We start from the raw sequence: 18,959 nt of genomic DNA on the forward strand, positions 1-18,959 counted from the left end.
ATATATATATATATATATATATGGATGCACCGATACCAGTTTTGCGAGTACAAGTACTGATACTCGTCCAAGTACTTATACATTTTTTATTTGGTGTCATGTGACAGTTTTTATAAAACAATACAGACTAATGATTTCAGGACAGTGATGGAGCACCACAGCTAGGTCCCAGCGGCAACCCTGGTATTTCTGAAAATGTCAAGTAATCGGCACTGGTATCTGAGCATCCCTAAAAAATCCTTTTTTTTTTCTGATTCAAGAAAAACTATAAAGACTCCACCATTTAACTACTGGAAATTAAAGATCAGTACAATGTATTTTTCTATGCAGTGTTATAAAACCTTTTTCAATCTGAGAGGTGCAGAGTTGACCTAAAATGTGACAATCACCCTGCCATCCTAATAAAACATATATTAATATTCCAAATATGTAGCCTACAATGTAGAAGAGTTTGTGGAACTTGATCTGTGACTAATTACACCCAGCCAAGAATTATATGCAACTATACACACTTGCAGATTATACATTGAGTCCATCACCAAAAATATTGGCTACATGCACAGAAAAGATGTGGCAAGGAATGGAGTAGATAGATGACTCCATAGTGGATTCTCAGGTCTTTCCAGTACCATTACACCCTATTCTCATTAAAGGGAGTTATGAAAAGTCAAAGATTAAGTTCAACGTTGTCACATTTCTAGTTATACTAGATGGTATTTATGAAATAGGCTTTGGACAGCATTTTAAATATGAAATGTAAGCACAGCTAAATATGCATTTGAAAACTTTACACATGACCATCAAGACAACACTTAGCAGATGTGAAGAGCATACACTCATCAAAAAAATATCAATGTGTCAATATGCATGAGAACTCAGTGTAAGCCTGGTGTTGTGTTGTGCAGAAAAAAATAGATAAAATGCAGATTACAATGTTGGACACTGAGCTATTCGTTTATTGTTAGGACCCATTCACATCTTGCCTTCCTGGTGCATTGTTTGAAAGATTTTACCGTATCTTCAAAATAATTATAGTGTCCATTTTTACTAGGGGCAGATCATTTCATCTCCCTTAAGTCCCTGTTCCCACCTTGGCGTTTTGACGCCCAAAACTATGTGCAACAAAACTCTCAACACAAGAAAGCCCACTCATTTCTATGGCCACTGTTCACATCTGAGAGTTTTGTCACAAGCTGTAAAACACTGAATGCTGGAAAAGGTACATGAGTTTCTTTTGTCCAGATGACAGCATGTTTGACAGCATGCATCTCAATCTGCTCAATAAAACATGAATGCGTCTTTGTATATGTGCATCCAATACGTGTAAAATGCGCAAAGACGGGCAAACTAAGAGAAAGACTGTAAAAACATGCAGAAACGCTGATGCCTCGGTGTGACTAGAGACTTACTTCCTGGAACTCTGGCACATGCGACTAGGACATGTGACCATGCACATCAACTCAGAGGAGAAAATTGCCTTTCCCTGAGATCTCATGAAATTACAGATGAGATGTTCCAGCAATGCTCTGCTGATGTAAACTTCCCAGGATGCAACGCTTGGGCGCGATTACACAATTTGTGCCAAAGAGGATCAGGAAGTGGAAAAAAAGAAATTGTAAATATAAAATAAACATATGTTTGTTTAGCTAATGAATGTAAGATGATTTCACATCAGTATGCAGAGCTGTATGCTGAGGTGATTTTTAGTCAAAGGGGGTAAAGGTCCACATAAAAGCAGCCTATTCAAATGGGTTGGCAAAGTTCAAAAACATCCCAAAAAGTGGATATGAACTATTTTTAGCAATGCAGTGCACCACAGCACTTGGTAGTGTGATAACGTGTATTAGCATGCATTGCAACACATGTGCAATTCCATCGCAAATTAATGGCAACGTAACACACAGATGCACACAGTGTGAATAGACCCTTAGGGTACTTCACACCCTATGCAGTGCGTTCCTGCCCGATTCTGGCCGGAACGCACTGCATCGCGAGCAGCTCACTATTTCTTGAGGCTGAAGGGGGCGTGGCGGTCCATTGAAGTGAATGGCACCTTAGCCACGACCTCCGGCCGCAATGCGATCGCCAGCACGGGAACGCAAGGCACATTGTGCCTGCAGTGTGGTCCGGTGCGATCAAAATAGTGCTACTGCAGGCACAATGTGCCTTGTGATCCCGTGTGGGCGATCGCATTGCAGCCGGAGGGCGTGCTGCGGTCCCATTCACTTCAATGGCCCGCCACGCTCCCTTCAGCCCGGCAAAATCTTTTGTCCAGATGACAGCATGTTTGACAGCATGCATCTCAATCTGCTCAATAAAACATGAATGCGTCTTTGTATATGTGCATCCAATACGTGTAAAATGCGCAAAGACGGGCAAACTAAGAGAAAGACTGTAAAAACATGCAGAAACGCTGATGCCTCGGTGTGACTAGAGACTTACTTCCTGGAACTCTGGCACATGCGACTAGGACATGTGACCATGCACATCAACTCAGAGGAGAAAATTGCCTTTCCCTGAGATCTCATGAAATTACAGATGAGATGTTCCAGCAATGCTCTGCTGATGTAAACTTCCCAGGATGCAACGCTTGGGCGCGATTACACAATTTGTGCCAAAGAGGATCAGGAAGTGGAAAAAAAGAAATTGTAAATATAAAATAAACATATGTTTGTTTAGCTAATGAATGTAAGATGATTTCACATCAGTATGCAGAGCTGTATGCTGAGGTGATTTTTAGTCAAAGGGGGTAAAGGTCCACATAAAAGCAGCCTATTCAAATGGGTTGGCAAAGTTCAAAAACATCCCAAAAAGTGGATATGAACTATTTTTAGCAATGCAGTGCACCACAGCACTTGGTAGTGTGATAACGTGTATTAGCATGCATTGCAACACATGTGCAATTCCATCGCAAATTAATGGCAACGTAACACACAGATGCACACAGTGTGAATAGACCCTTAGGGTACTTCACACCCTATGCAGTGCGTTCCTGCCCGATTCTGGCCGGAACGCACTGCATCGCGAGCAGCTCACTATTTCTTGAGGCTGAAGGGGGCGTGGCGGTCCATTGAAGTGAATGGCACCTTAGCCACGACCTCCGGCCGCAATGCGATCGCCAGCACGGGAACGCAAGGCACATTGTGCCTGCAGTGTGGTCCGGTGCGATCAAAATAGTGCTACTGCAGGCACAATGTGCCTTGTGATCCCGTGTGGGCGATCGCATTGCAGCCGGAGGGCGTGCTGCGGTCCCATTCACTTCAATGGCCCGCCACGCTCCCTTCAGCCCGGCAAAAAAGTGAGCCAGCCGCAATGCGATGCAGTGCGTTCTGGCCAGAATGGGACTGGAACGCACTGCATATGGTGTGAATAGGCCCTTAGTATGTTCAAAGCACCCACTTCTGCATAAATAGCATCAAGGTGCCCCAAGTCAATAATAGAAGATAAAGAGCTTACCCTAACAATGTTACTCGAATGGTTTGGATGGAAATTTCAGTGCCAGGAAGGACAAACTGGTAATATTAATCATATATTTCAGAGCAAGCGGTTATCATGTGCCATGAACATGCCACTAAAATGTGTATGCTTCCCTGACAGATCACTTGTAAAAGCAATGTATGGTTAAAGTGGACCAAGACTAAGGGCCTATTCACACTGTTGGTGGGGTGCGTTGCAATAAGGCAGCCTCCTTCATTTAATTGGGCTGGAAATGATGCAGAACAGTGGGGAAAAAAAAGAAGACATTTACCATTTTCTGCAATGTGGTAAACCACAACACACAGCATTGCGGTCAAGCTCAGATGTGTTGGGGAGCTACAACAGTGTGAATGGACCTTCAAACTCTATAAGAGAAATCAGCTGTGAATGATCTAGCATCTACGGTGGGTATTACTGCAGCTGTTCTTTTACCCAGGCAGTCTGCTGCTTTATACCACAGTCCTATGTGGCTGCACTAAGGAGGATGTGCAAACTACAATTGGGCAACTCTTCCTTTTCTTGACCCAGCCCCCCCCCACCCTAAAATGACACCATAATGTAACATAGTAATCAGAAGGCAGAATAAGTGACATATGCCTCGGTTGATGAAGTCCTAATAGGCACTTGTAAAGCTAGAACAGGCCACTGGCATGACACCCAGGCACTGTCAGAGGCGTGGTCAATTTATGCTTTAAAGTACATGGAAATTCTAACTGGATACAAGCGATTCTGTACCCAAGAACAATTAACAATTTTGCAGCTTACCAGTTTTTAAATGTGGTGGCTGCAGTTTTTTTTCTTCAGGCTTTTTCCCTTCATTTTATTCTGGTGATCCCACCAGTCATACTTCCTGACAATGTTCACTCACTATAATTTATCTATGGAGAAGCAGTGTGGTCGCTGTAGAACAGAACTACAATAACCTCCCCTCTTTTCAATAACAAAGGTGGCACAATTTTGGGTTTCGGCCTGACAAATCCTGCTGTGGGAGGTGCTTTGCAGTGCCATTCATTTCAATGACACTCCAAACGCACCTCCCACCCAATATTGGGATTGCTTGCACTGGAATGCTGTACGTTCCAGTGCAGTGTGATTGCAAAAAGTTTTGCATGTAGTTTTATTCTGAAGTAATCATTAGGTTTGTAACACTGCATTTGAGGATTTTATTTTAAACGAAGGATGGTATTTAATTTTTTTCATCCGATTAAATGGAAAAAATAATCGCCCAACTAATCGATTATGAAAATAATCATTAATTGCAGCCCCAAACACATGTAATGTTTTCAATTGTAAAGCTAACGGACCAAAAAGGACCAAGTTTAAAAAGTTCATTGTAGGGATGCACCGATACCTTGCTGATACCAATTGCTGATGCCTTTTTTTGTGTCATGTGACAGTTTTTTCTAAAACAATACAGACTACTTGATTTTAGGACAGTAGTGGAGCAGCAGGGCCCAGTCCCAGATGCAAACACTGCACCCCTGGTAGTTCTGCCACTGAGTCCAAGCAGTAGAGGGACTACAAATCCCAGCAATACATTTTACAGCAATGCAGAGTAATAAGAAGCTACATTCTCTGTGTTGCTCACTAGTGATGGGCTCAGGCGTGTTCGCAGCTCCACGTGCCGAGCCCGCCAGGAAGCTGACAGCGCCAATCACAGGCAGCGAGACATATCCTGATCTCTGCAGTTGCGGACCGGGATAATGTCTCAGTACCTGTGATTGGCGCTGCGGCGCTGTCAGCTTCCTGGCGGGCTTGGCACGTGGAACTGCGAACACGCCCGAGCCCATCACTACTCACCAGGGCTATGCGGCATCTCAGAAGGCTGTGTGGGGTCTGACCAGGGCTGCGTGCAGGTCTAACCATGGCCGTGCGGGTCTCCCAAGGGCTGTGCGGGCGTCTGCAGGCAGCGGGAAGGAGAAGCAGGAGATATGCATCCCGGCCAGGACTGTAAACAGCCGCCAAGAGATCCCCAGCAAGCATGGGACCTTACTGCAGCCAAAGTCATTTAAATTTAAAGGGCTGGGATCGACTAAGTATTGGGGCATTTTCACAAGTTTCCTAGTTTATTGTAAGGGTTTTATATATCTAGATAATTTGCTGAAGCACTGTTTATCAAACAAGTGCCATAATTGATAATACTCTTCTCTTGCAACCAATTCCTGCCTACTATGGGCTCATTCTAGCTGCACATCAATAACCATTGCTCTGGACTGGAAGTTGGGACTTCCTGACAGTGACAACAGTGGACCATGCTTGTGCAACTTCTGTCAGCGTGGCTGCTGGAAGTCTGCATCAGGGGCGTGTGCGACAGATAACAGAAGTATAATTGGGAGACCGTTGCCAATCCATAACAGCAAGATCTCTGCTTCATCAGCTTCTTTGGGGTCCCTATGTGACAATTAAGGGTCTTTACGATGTCTCCATAAAGAGAATCTGATACTGTATATGCGATTTCACATAGGGGGTTTATTTAGTCCCCCATGTAACAGCAATAAAGTTATGTGTTAAAAAAAAAACACATAAGCAAGTTTAAAAATTAGACAAAAAAAAAAAGTTTAAGTCCCCTGCCCCCACGATTACACCATACATTACATATCACCACAATGTCAGACTGTGAGTAATAATTCTCAGACCAATCACTGTTAACACTAAATTGATGAGCTTTACTGCTTTTAAAGCGTTGCGTAATGCCAATATTGGGTATGGTGGGTATTTTTTTGCGATTTCGTGGGGGCACCCAATTTTAAGGCTCGACATGTTTAGTGTCTATTTACCCGACGTGACCCCATCTTTCATATTTTAATACTCCCCCACCCCCAAAAAAATGGGTAACAATAAGGGGCGTATCCACCGCAAGGCAAACAAGGTGTTTGCCTTGGGCGGCACTTTCCAGGGGGGCGCCCACAAACCAGTAATGAAGTCAGCACCAACAGCTGAAGGAGAGCTTGACCGCCGCACTCACTTTCCGATTACTTCATAATAGTCGAGGAAAAGAAAAGTGGTTGGGAGCGGGGACAGTCTCCAGCCATCAGTCACTCAGCAGCAGAGCAGTGGAACTGGACCAGAATAGCGGAGATCGGTGCCAGGACCACCCAGGAGAGGGAGAGAAAGCCTGAGCACAGCCAGACCAGTGGTTCCCGCGGAGAGCTGTCATCCGAGTGCTGAAGGTGTGGGATGGGGGCCGATCATATGTGGGCACTGACAGCTCAGCGGTGATCTCCGGCTACAGGCAGTCATGTGTAATAGATCCTAAATTTTAAAAAGGATTACCTAAACACACAAACATACCTAATCACAACAATATGCAACAACCTATAACATTTCTACAACTCTAATTAAAATAAATGTTGTGCCAAAATGCAGGGCCTAACTCATTGTTTGGACAGTTTTTCAGAAAGAGTATTTTAATATCTGTCAGTCCTTTAGAACGGCCCAAATAGGATGAAGACTTTGGTGAAGCTATCACTATAGAATCTGAAATTGGTAAGTTAATAACGGACTTTCCAGATGTACCTTTACCTGTGTAGAGGAAACAATTGGAACATACAGGTTCAGACGATTGCCAACAATAAAGTGTGTATAAAACCCAATCATAAATTTCTCTTATTTTTGGTTTGTGAAATATATATAAAAGGGATTGTCACTTTTATACCCGTTTCACAAGTACAAAAAATACCTTTTTCGAGCTGACAGAAACCTCGTGAGCCAATAACTTCATGTGTTGACTTATCAGTTAGCATTGTTCCTAGTTATCTCTGGACTACCGAACACATCCCCCATTGATATAGAAAAAGAAGGGGGCGTCCTGTAGGCCTGTTCTAGGGTAACAACACTGCTCCTCCTCAAATACAGTAAAAGGGAGAACAGGAATCGTGTTACAGTCTGAATCACCAGGTAAAAGAAAAAATAAAATAGCATGGCCACCCTTCATAAGGATAGGTAAACTGCAATGTATTACATTTTGTTCTTGGATTTAGATAAGCTTTAATGATACTGCCTTTCACTGACTCATATCTACTGCACTGGTTGTCCTTATGCATTCCTTAAATGAAAAGCAGCATTAAAGGATAAAGGCAAAAGAAGTATAACAGACTAAAGCTGGCCATACACCTATAGATTATCTGCAGATTTTCTATGGTCAGATGGAAAATGTGCAACAGATTCCTCCATCTACGCTAAAATGTGTGGATGAAGCAATCTCCAGCTGGGCCAAGCTTCAGTATCTTGCTAGTCGGCCCCACTGGTTGTCAAAATACCTGAACAATCTGATTGGATGTAGGCATTGTTCGGTTGTTTTGACAGCCAGCGGGGCCGACTAGCAAGATACTGAAGCTTGGCCCAGTGGGAGATTCCTCCATCCACACATTTTAGCGTAGATGGAGGAATCTGCTGCACTTTTTCCATCTGACCATAGAATATCTGCAGATAATCTATAGGTGTATGGCCAGCTTAAGTATGGCTCATTGGAAAGCCTTATAAATACCTAATCAGGAGGTGGACAAATTCATATGAAATTCAGAAGCCAGCTCCATTGTCTAAAGAAAACCTCAAACATTAGGAGCCAGCTGTCATTTTTAAGAAGCATGGCTAGAGCCTAAAATAAGAAAATATACTCACCTGATCCTCAGTCTTGCAGCAGTGAGCGCTCACCTCTTTCCCCCTCCACTTTGGCAGTGGAATGCCCCTCGGTGTACTTGCATATAATGCCGCTGCATTAGACGCGATGATGTCACAGGCCCTTAGACCACCGGAGCCCAAGCCAAGGGGGAGAAGAGGCTGCAGGGACTGGTCGAGCAGCCAAGCAGGACTAAGGATCAGGCGAGTATATATTCTTTATTTTAGCCCCTAGACCAAAACGAGCAGTTAGCTCTTGCTGTGCAGGAGTAACCCCATTGCAAGGATAATTTTTTTCATTTCCTGGAGTTTCTCTTTAAAGCTGGGGATAAGCAAATATTTTCTACATACAAGCATGTGCATTCTTACTTGAATAGTTACCTGAAAATTACATAGTTTAATATGGTCTCGATCTTTATGAAAATGACCTTTAAGATCTGTATAATATAATAAGACTATTCCTATACTTTGCCTTACCTCCTTTTGCCTCTCTCTCCCACCTCCCCCTTTCCATCCCTTCCTACCCCTATTGGCTCCCCCTCTTCTTGTCCCGTGCCTCGTTTTAATCCCCCCTCCCTCCCCCCCTTAGAACCAGGTAACTCAGGCTACCTTCCTATGACCTTGAATCGAAGTCCATATCAATGGGTGGATGTTACGGATATTGAGACATTATGGTTTCTCTGGACTTCTTCTGGACTAATGTTGTCATTATATCTTCGCGTTATTCTGTATGATGTAAATGTTATAACTTGAAACCGCCACTTGCAGTGGGCGCAAACATGCCTGTATATTTGTTCTACCGCAGCGTAATCTCAAAATATTAAAAACTTTTTGAACGAAAAAAAAAAAAAAGAAATGCCCTGCCTTTAGTACTACTTTAAAAGAAATTCTAACCCTTCCTCGACCCATCCATAATATAAAAATACACTGCCTACAGATATACTAAATTTTGTGCAGATGAATGTGGGTTTATCTATATCTCACCAGTAAAAAAAAAAAAACCTGTACCATATTGATTCTCCATTTATATACTTCGGAGTGTTGGCATTATAATTGCAGCAGTAACAGAGATCAAAAGCTGCTAGAGAGATTTCAGTGCTGGAGGCCTTAAAAATATGGGAAGCCTTTGGTTGATTTGACAGTCTACCCAAAACATCTAATTTGATTGGACTTAAATTGGGCTTAAAGCACAGAAGTTCATCTCTAGCCATATGACAACATACGTAAAAGCAATTTACTCTTCTGCACCAGAAAACCAAGTGGTATGAAATGTAATATCTATTTCATAGGTTAAGGCCGTTCAAGATTATATACAGTATATATTTAAAAGAAAATTGTATATAATATACACATATCTACATGCTGTGTTTGACAATGCAAAGCACTTCTGTAGTGGTATTTAACATACTATTTTACTATTTACAATAGGCCTTGATCACAGCTTTGGTTTATATAGTGTAGGGAATGGGTAAAATCCCTATTAAGATTTTTCTGTCTCATTGGGAAGACGTCAAGTCTCGATGCACAGCAGGATATAAGGGGAAATTTCTCCAAAGAAAGGAAAATCCTCTCAGACAGTTGTCACTAAACAGCTATTCTCATTGGGATAATTCACATTCTGTGCCAGTGACAACTTAAAACTCTGGATTTCCCCTAACTTTTAGCTCTGGTGACAGTGGTCACCAGAACAAATATTTAAAAGTGCCTCAGATATGCAATCGCATTTTCTTTCAACTTACTGCTTCACAAAAATCTTCCAATGTATTTCCTGTTTGAAGATGAGAGTACAAATTCCAACAAAATATATTATGGTCAGTTATAAATCTACTACGGCTTTATATCAGCTGTTGATCCTCCAGCAGTAGTAAGCAACACTCTAACTTTTTTTTTTTGTATTTTCAAATAAATAAATCAGCATAATGAAAATAGAACGCTGTATTTCACTCAACTACTTGACGCGTGTAGTTAATCCAGGACAACCAATAGTGGAAATGTCTGAGCATTCACAAAGCTTCGCTAAGCAGTAATGTAAGCAGCGTAAATGACAGTTGAAGAATGTACACACTACCAGATCTCTCTTTCTGGAGAATACATTGGGAGACAGTGATTCACTACTTCATTGCCAAATAATTGCCAGAAAACAAAATCATAACATAAAATGTTACATAAAAGGGAATCTAAATTAGGAAGCATAGATCAAAACTGGTACATATTTACCTAAAATCAATTCATCACTACAAAAAAGAACAGTCAAGATAAAGGAAAATGAGAAGATTTGTGCTATAAAATCAGCAAAGTAGGTAAATGTGTAGTATATGGTACAGACAAGTATATCAATGCTGTATGAATAAAAAGGAAAAGAAAGGCAGGATCCCAAAACCATTTGTGTACAAATGTTACCTCATATAAAACAACTGACTTAAGAACGTGTACATTTAAGTTTAAAGCCAAACATCAGACAAAATGTTTTTTTTCTCCTTTTGGACAGAGTGGGGGACATCTGTGTGCTTATTGGGGAGATTCTGCCTCACGTCCTGTCAAGGAAAGGAAGTAATGGGAAATATCTCCAGTAGCCACACAAAGAAAAACAAAAGCCCTGTGTGTCTCCGCAAACACAGGCCCAGCAGAGCAAGACTCTCCCCTGCTCCTATCTACTCTCTTTTCCAACCTAGTAGATGGACAGATGCTGGAGATTGTGATCAAGTAATCAACAGGAAGTTCAGAGAAGCCGATCTTAGAGAGTTGGAGCCAGCTGTTTGTAAACATGATGACTATAAGTGAATGGGAACAAATGTAAAGAAACCCTTTCCTGGGCAATGTGTATCTCTTTGATCTGGTTTCATTACTGGAAAAGGTTGGGAGTTTAATACTACTTTAACAACTACACCACATCAAATAGAGCGGCTATCCTTTCACCAGTGAATATTCTGCACATTTAGATATAGCACCGACAACCAGATAATCATACACCCAGGACAAGGACTGTGCTACTTATTTTAAACCCTAAAATACAGTTCACACAAATGTTTAGCTCTAAGGGTGATGCTTAATTCTGATATATATTTAATATATCTTTTGTATTTAATTAACTAATAATAAGCAGATCTGCAATGTTTCCATTAAAAAAGTTTATCCAAAACAAATATGCACTGAAAAGGATTCAAACAGAAAAACACCAGAAGAAAAAAAAGCAGTAATAACATACTGCCACATCTAAAAATTATTACTAAGTGTCTGAAACAAGTTCTATCTCAGCTGATGCTGTTGCCCATAGCAACCAACCAGTTCCAACCTTTCATTTTTCCATGAAAATATAAATGACTGGCTGCACTCCAGTTAAGCCAGAGTTTGTCTCAGACACTTAATTCCCCCCCTAAAGTGTTCAAATACACAGATATATCCAAAATGAAGAGAACCTTTTCAAGGACCTATACAACCAACACAACAAGCTTTATTGGAACAATTTGGCAGCTGGCATGGTAAAGAACTATAATTTGGAAGCCAAAAGGTACCCATAGATATTAGACATGCATATCAAAAGAAAATAGGATTTGTTTCATCAATCAAAGCAATGCCTTGGATCTATGGACAGCTACACTGCAAAATAATAGGCTAACAAATCTATTGTATATGTAACTTAAATAGTCCGTCTCTCTGCTAGAAGCTATAAATTACAGGCACCTAAAGGTGTCTGTACATACCAGCACCAGTTCTAATTACATTCCGCTTTTCCCAACTGCTGGACCATTCTGAACAGGTAAAGCACCAACACTTTTGGGTAGTGTCTGAGCTTCACAACTTCCTCCCACTTAACATTCCTATTGTCCCATCACTATAATGGGCCGCATGACAGCAAACAAGAATGTGTGTTATTCTGGAGGGGCCGGCAAACTTTGACACTACCAGGTAAGGCCAAAGCTTTGCCCATTTATAAGAGCCCTGCATTCTGCAATAGCATAGTGCAGTTAGAGCTGCAGGAATATGAATGCATCCCCTGGTGTCTGTATGTTATACCTGCAGAATGTTTCTTCATTCTTATTATTTTTAAAATGACAGTCAGCTAAACTCTTGACTGACAACCTCCTAAGCACTGGGTTAAGCCTGGGTTCACACCTAGGAGACAACGTTTTTGATGCACCTTTTTAAATGCGTTTTAGGCACATAAATCAGATTGCGCGTTTTTGTGAGGAGATTGTAGCTCATTGATGTTAATGAGCAAGCGTGCGCAAAAACACAGCAAAGGTGAGTTTTCTAGCATTTCCTATTGAGTCTATGGAGCCAAAACGAGCTGTAATATGCCACAAAAAAAAAGCTCCTGTACCTTTTCCAGTGACAGGCGTTTTGCTTATTGCGACAAAACAATCAGATGTGAACAGGGCCATAGCAATGAATGGGATTTTTTTTTTGGGGGGGGGGGGGGAAACATATTTCTTGAACTTTTTTTTTAAGGCAGAAAAAGCGCTACAAAACGCTTAAGTGTGAACCAGGCCTACAGCCCCATTCACACATGAGCGGTTTTCCACGCATATTTGTACGTGCAGAAACACGCTCAACACACAAAAAAATGCATTTCAATGTGCATTGTCCACACTAGGCGGCATCCGTGCGGTAAAAACGTGCATTCTGCAAAATAAGTCTGAACGATTTTACGGGTGGATTCCGCACGTTCTAGCTATAGTAATAGCTGCGTACGTTAAGATTTGCGTAAAACGCAAATGTCATATGTGAATGGAGCCCAAGAGTGAGGGAGGAAAATGCAGTATGCGTTTTTCATTTTGCTGGTCAGACATGTATATTAATTGTTTGCTACATATTGATTAAAACCGACAAACATGGCGTGAATTAAACAACAGAGTTTAAAAGAAAACTAATCAAAACTTATCAGCCAGCTTTTATTAGGTAGCAATCTCTTAAGGTCGATCACTTTTACCATACACCACCCTACAACTGCAAGAAAATCATCATGCACGAGTCCTCAAGCCAAGTAGCTATTTTGCGTTACATTTTTAGGGTGAAACAAAAATCAAGACCTCACTACAGAAAAAGGGTAATTATCGTCTAGGAAAATACAAAATAAAACTTTTACATAAAATACTGATCTACACTAACACAATAGTTTAAAAGATAGGGAAAGGCCTTTGCTGATTTTCTAAGACTGATGACTTCCTCCAATCAACAGGTATTATACGAGTTTACAAATGCAGAAGAACTATAGAACAAGCATGGCAGAGAGCATTCCAAAATTCAATAAACACAATACTGATGCAACTGCAAATACCTTTTTTTATTTTAGGACACAGACATATAGACTAACTGTCCGCTAAGACATTTAACAATAGTCAGTCTCCATTTCAACATATGTTCAGCTCATATGACTTGTATCCGACAACATAATCCATAAGACGCACTTTTTTTCCCTCCAAAAGGCGGGGGGAAATGTGTGTGCGTTATATGGAGCGAATCCCTATCGCCCGACACATGCAGTTTCGGATGCCGGGCGTAGTTTTTTGTACATTTAGCACTGCTAAAGCAGAGCTAAATGTACAGTAGGAGCCACTGCTCAGATCACTCGTATTAAAACCGAGCAGCGGCGGCGGCGATCGAGATCACCATAGAGCCCCTGAGCAGACGAAGAACGGACGTTCTTCGTCTGCTCTGTGTGATCACTGTGACCATGGCGCTGTAATCACAGCGCCACCTGTCACTAACTGCAGCTTCTGTCAAGGCTTCTGTCACAGAAGCTGTGACAGAAGCTCCGGTCTGTTCAGTGCTCCATAAGGCGCACCAGACCTCCCTGCGTCCTATGGCTCGTTGCGCCTTATGGAGCGCAAAATACGGTATTTCACCTAGTCCTGCCTATAGTAACAAAAAACTGCAGGGGCTATTAGGGCCGATGCACACCTAGGCAACACCCCGGATTGCCGCGCGGTTAGGAGTCGTACAGGTGTGCACGATTACCACACGGTGGGGTGCAGCCTAGGTGTGCACCCCTAAAATATGCAGATAAACTTGAAGCAAGAGTCCAGTGTAATTGACGTGCTTTGGAACTATTACAGCTCAGTAGACGTGTGCCAGCACCCAGGAAGGAAAGCTCTCACTATTAACAAATATATATATAAAATATTAAGAGAAATTATACAAGGACTGTAAATTTATTTATCATTCATCACTTAGGCTGACATCAGACGAGCAACTGTTGATAACAATCCTGAAGTTAGTGATTTGTGAAAACTGCCAGTGGCAGGATCACTAGGAGGCTGCCTGTCTGTCCCTATGGAATCGCTCCCTTTGTAGCCGAGGCAGTGAGATGTTGCTCACATTGCTAGCAGTCGGGCCAGTGCGTCTGGCTACAGGAGTGATTCCATAGGGACAACCAGGCAACCTCTTAATGATTCCACTGCTGGCAATTTGTCTCTAGCGACAGAATCACCCATCTGACATCAGCTTTAGTGAGAGCCACTAAGAATACATCAACATAAGATCACAACAAAATGACAAACATGCTACAGCCATTTTAAAATATTTTAAAGAAAGCAATTTGATTTTAGTACTTTAAGTAATTTTTTTTTAATTTATAAAATAAACAGTTGAACTTACCGCAAATAATACTGTTTCAAAGCAAAGGCAGCATTTGCACACCCCCTTGGAAAGTGGAACTCTTCGACTATTTCCCCCCACTGGTTCTTCTCAGAAACCTGTGTGAATTGCAGTAAATATCAGAGGTTAGTAAGTACTTGGTAGAAGTGTGATCCCATGCAGAAGGGTGTGAATGGGAGTGTGTTGTGTTCACAGAGCTGTGTATGATTTCCGGAGAGTAGCTACTCTCTGATAGGGAGGGGGCAGTCGGCTGTAATCATACACGCCTCTGAAACATTTCATACAACGGCAATAACCGGAATATTGTGTTTCCATGCCGGCATACAGGCCAAGATGGCAATAGACACACGTAATGTGTACGAGTCTTTTGTTATTTCCTTCCCTGTCTGTGGATTGGAAAGGGGAGGGCAGAGGGGACGTGAGGCCGGGAAACCTCCTCTGCCCTCCTCCCTCCACAGGCGCCGGGCTCGAAGGACGATTATCGATGGGAAAGCATTGCCCGCTAATTTTGACTTGCACGGAAAGTAGTGAGAGCGGCGCGCCTCGGCTCGGCCTGCTCAGCCGGTATACACAGCGGCCTGACACCGCCTGGCTTCCAAACACCGAGCAGGCCTTCAAGGCCCAAAAGTAGCACACCACCCCCCACACAACACAGGGCCCCGGGGATCCCCGCCGAGGACAGGGAGCCGGCACATTGCCACCCTGGGGTCTAGTCATGGGGTGCGTCATATCCCAAATCGCCGGGGGGGTCCCCTCGTCACAAAACAGAACATGATGACAATGCACTCACCTTGGCAAAGCCTCCCAAAGTTATGACTCTTGTGTAGAGGGAGTGCAGGTCCAGCTCTCTGCCCCCCACCGCCGGGATCTTCCTGAAACGTGACCTGCAGAAAACGATACGACTTCAATGAGACACCCACAACAACCCCATATACTACAACATACAAAGCTTCATCATCACCCCCAATATATAGCAATAGTGACTGGAAGCAGATGTCATCTTCACAATAAGTGATTGTGTGTTCTCCATACATGGCACAGGTGCAGGGAGAGGACTAATAATCACTACATCGTACAGTACATGGAGAATGAATCGGGTTCACTATTGACAAGTGACCATGGCATACCAGGGAAATAAAGGAGTCTATAATAAAAGATAGGGGACACTGGTTCAATGAAGACTATTGGGTATTAGTGAGCGCACTCTGGAGAATAATGTGGCCTGTCATCATTCCAATCATTGGGAACCTCCAGCAGCTTTCTCCCATTTCTCCACACAAACACATTACTGAGCCATTACAAAATATACTGTCCACAGGTGGGAAGGCGGCAGGCTGCACATCTACATAATACAGATCCAACACTGTATCCATGTACAGGACAAGTCTACAATAACTCTTACAACTCCTACACACAGGCGTATTAAAATACTCCATCTACACTGCATCATTCTCCCAGAAGACATATCCAACAGGAAATGTGTGTTTTCTGTGTAATGATTCATGTACAATGATTTACAGGTGTATGCATGTATTCTAATTCTAGTGCCTAGACTATTCATTCCAGCCACTAGAATAGATTGACATGCATGCACGTGCGTTTATGCCCATACAGTAACCACCTCTGTGGACACGTTTGGGGCATTTAATTTTTATGCCACTGAATATGGCTTTAAAAAAACAGATCTAAACACCACAATGTACATGGTCACGTTGGCTAAAATAAAACTCCATTCAGAAGCATAAGCAAATTGTTTTATCTGTCTGTGTGCATGAGGCCTTACAGCACACCTACCTGTCCTCAGAACACCCAACACAAAATAGCCCCATCCCTTCCCACCATATAGCATGCATCCTCTACCTTACCAAGATTGTTGCTGTCCACAACCCCAATCCAAACTGTAGCTTCAGCAAAGAACCTATGTAACTATACATCCAATACGATAGCCCCCTGGGTGTACTGACTAGCCATTCACACACCAACGATCAGTGTGCTCTATACCCAAATGTACCAGATGTGGCAGAGGTTTCAGTTCAAAGATCATTGCAACAAACAGGAGTGCTAATGGTAAATAATGAAAAGTGCCTGCTAGAGCGTTATACATTTTATTTGCTGATAGCATTGCTTTTACTCCAGCCAGTTTTATAGTTATGATGCCCTATTCTCATAGAAGTTGATTTACTAAAGGAGAGCAAAGTGTTCAGCGAGGAAAGTGAATGTCCACTGACCTAAGTAATTGAGGTGAATCAATCACGCATCGGTATACTAGCATACTTTTTCTTAAACTTCCCTTTCACTTGATATTCACACAGGGCAACCTTATTTACTAACATTCATTTTAAAAAGAGAACAGCCTCTACATCTTTAATACATCAACCCCAATGAAAAAGCACAAAGATTGATACTAAAGCCCTAGTGCTAGTTGCAGAGATCTTAAACCCACTTTTCAATCCACGCAACAAAAATAAGTGTCAGGAAGGATCCTTCAAGAGGGGTTGAACTTGCATTGTCAGCAATAACAGATCTTTCATCACATCTGACAATGTATGGCAGACGCAACTGCTTGTTTACATAACCATGTGGCCGGCTGAAAAGCAAGACTTCATCATTGAAAGGGTATTAGATTGTAAGCTCTCCTAACCGACTTGTAACTGTATATTGTACAGCACTGTGCAAACTGTTGGCGTCCTATAAATCCTGGATAATAATAATAATAATCTCTTATTGGCCAGACTTTGCCTTTTGGGTGTCTGAAGAACTATTAAAAATGAGGCCATGTATTCAGCAATGGAAACAGCAAGATATATATGACTAGCATGGAATACATTGGGTACCACCACGTACAAACGTATGACGTTTATAAAAACAATACGAGGGTCTCAAATATAATTACCATTGCAATGGGACCAGTGAACTACATCTCCCATTAAACAGCTCCCTGCTGTCCATGGAAGGTTCTGTGTCAACTAGATTTAATAATAATTACTATCCTTGTCGCACTCCTTACGGATATGTGCCTTATAGTGGGAGGTGCTCGAAGTGACTGCGGATGGCGCCACAAATGTCAGCAAAATTGTAGAAATGTCACCAGCACACCAGTCCTTTTAGGATAGCAAAAGTTTCATTTATTGAAGTTTGTTTGGTCATATGACAAAAAACTTCAATAAATTAAGCTTTTGCTATCCTAAAAGGACTGGTGTGCTGGTGACATTTCTACAATTTTGCTCAACTAGATTTAGCCCTGGACCAAAGCTAACAAACAAGAAATAGTCCAATCAAACACGAGATGGGACATTCTGGGAAGAATTTACTAACACGATTGCAGCTGTGCACAGTAACCAATCAGCTTCTCGCTTCAGTTTGTTTGGCTAAGCTTTAAAAATGAAAGCTAGAAGGTGATTGGTTACTATGCACTGCTGCTTCAGTCTTAGTAAATTCCCCTCTCTTCTTCAATCTGGGTGAAACTTTTATAAACCCGGGCTGAATAACCAGACAGGAAAAAGAGAACATAAAAAGTCTATCCCAAACCCTAAAGATATTTATAGAGCAAGATGCACAACTAGATTAGGTTTACCGATGTGTAAATACATGGAGGGGAGTTTAATAAAACTGGGACAGACAATCTGGATCAGCTGTGCATAATAACCAGCTTCTAGTCATTTTCAACAACTCGGAACAAGCTGAACGGAGAAGCTGATTGGTTGCCATGCACAGCTCCTGTTTTACTAAATTCCCCCCATTCACAGCTCTGTGTTCAACCTCTTCCCCAGATTCACTTTAGAAACCCAGATGACCCTGACATGGGACTAAAACCTCTGACATGCCATTATTCACTATACACCTGTAGGCCAAGGATTCATTTGAAGGTTGTTAGCCCCTGCACACTGATATTGTAACTACTACAGCATGTGCATTACCCCTTCCCACAATGCACCTAGTCACATAGTAAATAACATTCCTGCATGCACGAGGGATCTGTAAAAGGGTACCATGATGCAGGTTACAAGTCTGCTAAATTGACATAAGGTGACCCTAGTGTGTACCACCCAGCACAACTTCCATGAGGGACCCCAGGGACTTCCCCCCTCAGCCATAGGAATGTATCCCAGGTGCTGTGTTTTGGGTACTTTCTGAGTGCTCAGTATCCTGCCTTTCCAATCTGGAGGGAATAGAAGATGCATAGAAGAGTGAGTTCACTTCCAGGCACAACATATGCAAGGGCCATCGCTGGGGAAACCACAACATGACCGTATGGCTAGTGGCCCCTC

General features: G+C 42.2%; 1 protein-coding gene across 1 annotated transcript in view; it reads right to left on the bottom strand.

Moving 5' to 3' along the window:
- ARID2 (AT-rich interaction domain 2) overlaps window positions 1–18,959 on the bottom strand; it is a 74,364-nt gene that overhangs the window by 55,063 nt on the left and 342 nt on the right. The window contains exons 2-3 of the mRNA XM_018559488.1: window positions 15,482–15,575; window positions 14,692–14,789 (exon numbers count right to left, since the gene is read on the bottom strand). Coding sequence (XP_018414990.1) covers window positions 14,692–14,789; window positions 15,482–15,575 — 192 coding nt within the window. The remainder of the gene's footprint in view (window positions 1–14,691; window positions 14,790–15,481; window positions 15,576–18,959) is intronic.

This window comes from Nanorana parkeri, unplaced genomic scaffold (genome assembly GCF_000935625.1).
Source record: "Nanorana parkeri isolate BGI_ZX_2015 unplaced genomic scaffold, ASM93562v1 scaffold399, whole genome shotgun sequence".
Lineage (NCBI taxonomy): Eukaryota > Metazoa > Chordata > Amphibia > Anura > Dicroglossidae > Nanorana > Nanorana parkeri.